This window comes from Borostomias antarcticus (assembly GCF_949987555.1).
Source record: "Borostomias antarcticus genome assembly, chromosome: 8".
NCBI lineage: Eukaryota > Metazoa > Chordata > Actinopteri > Stomiiformes > Stomiidae > Borostomias > Borostomias antarcticus.
Window position 1 is genome coordinate 4,585,664 of NC_140241.1, and position 2,925 is coordinate 4,588,588.

At 44.7% G+C, this 2,925-nt stretch overlaps 1 protein-coding gene across 1 annotated transcript in view; it reads right to left on the bottom strand.

Moving 5' to 3' along the window:
• Positions 1-250: 250 nt before the first annotated feature.
• aplp1 (amyloid beta (A4) precursor-like protein 1) overlaps positions 251-2,925 on the bottom strand; it is a gene marked incomplete at both ends in the record, with an annotated part of 22,773 nt that continues 20,098 nt past the window's right edge. Inside the window, 5 exons of the mRNA XM_084442039.1 lie at positions 251-352; positions 1,791-1,934; positions 2,067-2,132; positions 2,288-2,355; positions 2,892-2,915. Of these exons, the coding sequence (XP_084298165.1) occupies positions 251-352; positions 1,791-1,934; positions 2,067-2,132; positions 2,288-2,355; positions 2,892-2,915 (404 nt within the window). The remainder of the gene's footprint in view (positions 353-1,790; positions 1,935-2,066; positions 2,133-2,287; positions 2,356-2,891; positions 2,916-2,925) is intronic.

The window sequence follows — 2,925 nt, forward strand, 5'->3', positions numbered from 1 at the left end:
TTAAACCAGAGGATTAAGAGGATGGTAAGTTGGTAATATGTGTCTTTGTTACTGGTTCACATTCCAAAAATGTATGAAATGACATTGTTCGTCATGTACAGAAGAATTGGGGTGAACCCCCAGTTTGCTTGTCAAGTTTTGTTTAGGTTGTAATACATCTTAAATACATCGTAGGATGTGTGAATGGGACCATCCCTAGAGGGAGACAAAGAATATCATTGGATATGACCAGCAGGCCACACCCACCGACTCAGTTCATTTGCTCGAAGAATTTGTAGGTGGGGTTTTCATAGCCATGGTTCTGCATCTTGCTGAGCTGTCGCTCCTCTGGGGTCAGCATGGGGTCAACCTGCTGCAGAGAGATAGGGTCAGAGGTCAGGACGCGCGGGAGAAGCAGCACTGATCACAGATTCATGACAGTGTTACTACACAGATAAGAGCAGATAGCAGACGTACTGCTCCAGGCCTACTACACTGGTCACCAGCTGGACACTGAGCTTCTAAGAATGAGCCTAGCGTTTCGTAATCTTGCTGAGTCAGGACATTCTCAAGGTAACATTCACTGGGGGACTTTGGTCTGCTTCCTAGGATGATGCCGAGGACCCTGCCAGAATGTTTATTTAATGTCCTTATGACATTCGTTTAAATCTGTAGGGACGTTATGAATGTTGGCTGAAGACGTCAAGAAGGTCATAGTCTGGTCCTGGTCAGACAACATTTCTGAGGACTATTGGGAGATTATTTTAGGATATTCTCAGGCAGTTTGATTCACTAGTCCCCACAACTTCATAACATGAGCCGAGGAAATGTTACGTGTCGTGAGCAATGGCTTAATTCAGCCCCTGGAAGTCAAAGTCAGTTTTATTTGTCACATACTACATCATTCAATGAATAGTGAAATTCAAGATTAATTTATTGTCATTCTTTAGTAGCCTATATTTATATACATAGAAAACAAAATACTGTCCCTCCTATCCCAGAGCAGTGCAACAATAAATATAAAAATACCTAATCATAAATATCTACAGTAAAAAGTCCTTATGCCATCAAACACATAAGACATACATAAAATCAGTCACTCAGTGATGAAAAAAAGTTGGTGGGCTGGTGGTTTGAATATACTGTATATATTTATAATATATATGTATAAATATATAAATACATGTATATATATATTGAAGTCCACCCTCCCGACAGGGGCTCTATTGATGTTTAGGGGGCGGTAGATCTTCTCCTGCTTCCTACCGTAGCCCACTATCATCTCCTTCGTCTTATTAACATTCAGATTCGGCTTGTTGCCCTGACACCACTTAATCAGACACTCTACCTCCTCCAGGTAGACCTTCACATCATTGTTGGAGATCAGGCCTGCAACAGATGTGTCATCAGCGAACTCGATGATGCAGTTGGAATCGTAGGTGGCTACGCAGTCATGTGTGTACAGGGAGCACAGCAGTGGGGGCAGGACACGGCCCTGGGGGGCTCCCATGTTGAGGGGGAGGGGAGGATAAGGTTTCCAGGATGTCACTGAGCGCCAGGCCGAGACGCTCATAGGATGTCATATCCTCCTTTTATGTTGCAGATCTTACCATGTTCTTTTTATCTTTCAGCAAATGTTATGTTTCAGCAAATATCGTGTGTTCTCGAGGTTATTGACACGGATTTACACACGCCTCTCATCAACGTCAGTCAACGTAAGTGAACATGAGAAATGTAAACGTCGGGATTTATTTTGGTATATAGATGTGAGTAAAGTATCATTTTTGTTCGGCACGTCTGCGGGGCGTTACCTCGACGATGCCGTGGCTGATGGTTCCGTACGGCTTCCTGCGCACCAGCAGGAGGCTGATCACCATCACCATGGCGATAGCCACGGCAACCACCAGCAGCCCCACCATGGCCCCGCGGTTAAACGTCTCCAAGGCGTCAGGTTGCTACGGGGCGGAGAGAAACGAAAGGATGTCACGTGAAAGGAAGAGAGGGAAAGAAGGATGTGTGTGTGTGTGTGTGTGTGTGTGATGGGGGGGGGGGACCAGACAAGAGTATAATCTGTAGAACGTCCTTACCAGCTCATCTCTTTGGATCCCAGGAGACTTGTAGACCACCTGCTTGAGCTCCACAGAGGTGTTAATCTAGAGAGATGGAGAGAGAGAGAGAGAGAGATGAGGGTGATTTAGTAGGTCATTACAGAATACTTTTTTCCTTCCTGTCGGTGGAAATGGCAGTAGATAGACAAATATAACTTGAAATACCAGATGGAAAACATACAGTCGATGTCTTTCCTCACCTTCTCCTCATATTCATACGTAGGTCCTCGCTCAGATGTAGCATAATCATACTCGTCTGTTCCAGCAGCTGAGAGCAGAGACAAAGCACACAGCTTGAGCCACACAGTCAGTCTTATGCTAACAGATGGGACATTATGGGGATTTCTACTGCGACACACTTCCCTATAGGCTAATGCACCGCTCACACTACAGGATATTTACAATCCTAACCAATTTCGAAATCGGGTTGCATCACGCACATAAGGAAACAGATGTTTTGAAAAAGATTTGAAAATAACGGCTCATCACACACTACGTTATCGTGCCCGAGCGAGCAACGAACCACTGGTCTCGCTGTCTCACTTGTAAAATAGTGACGTAATAATCTTAAATATCAAACATATTTGATATTATTGGGGCCGCCCCAATAGGTCTGCGCACCTATCGGGAGGTACTGTATAAGATGTGTAAACCCCTCACATTACAAGATAATCTTGGCTGAAATTCCGTAACCGACCAACGTTCCAGACAAGATTTCAACTCCGATTGTCAGAAGGGGTGAATCTGGGATAAATCGGCCTAAAAATGCTGTAGTGTGAGCCCCACCTGAAACCCACATCTCACCTTTCTTATTGTTGGGTTGGGGGTCTTTGGGCAG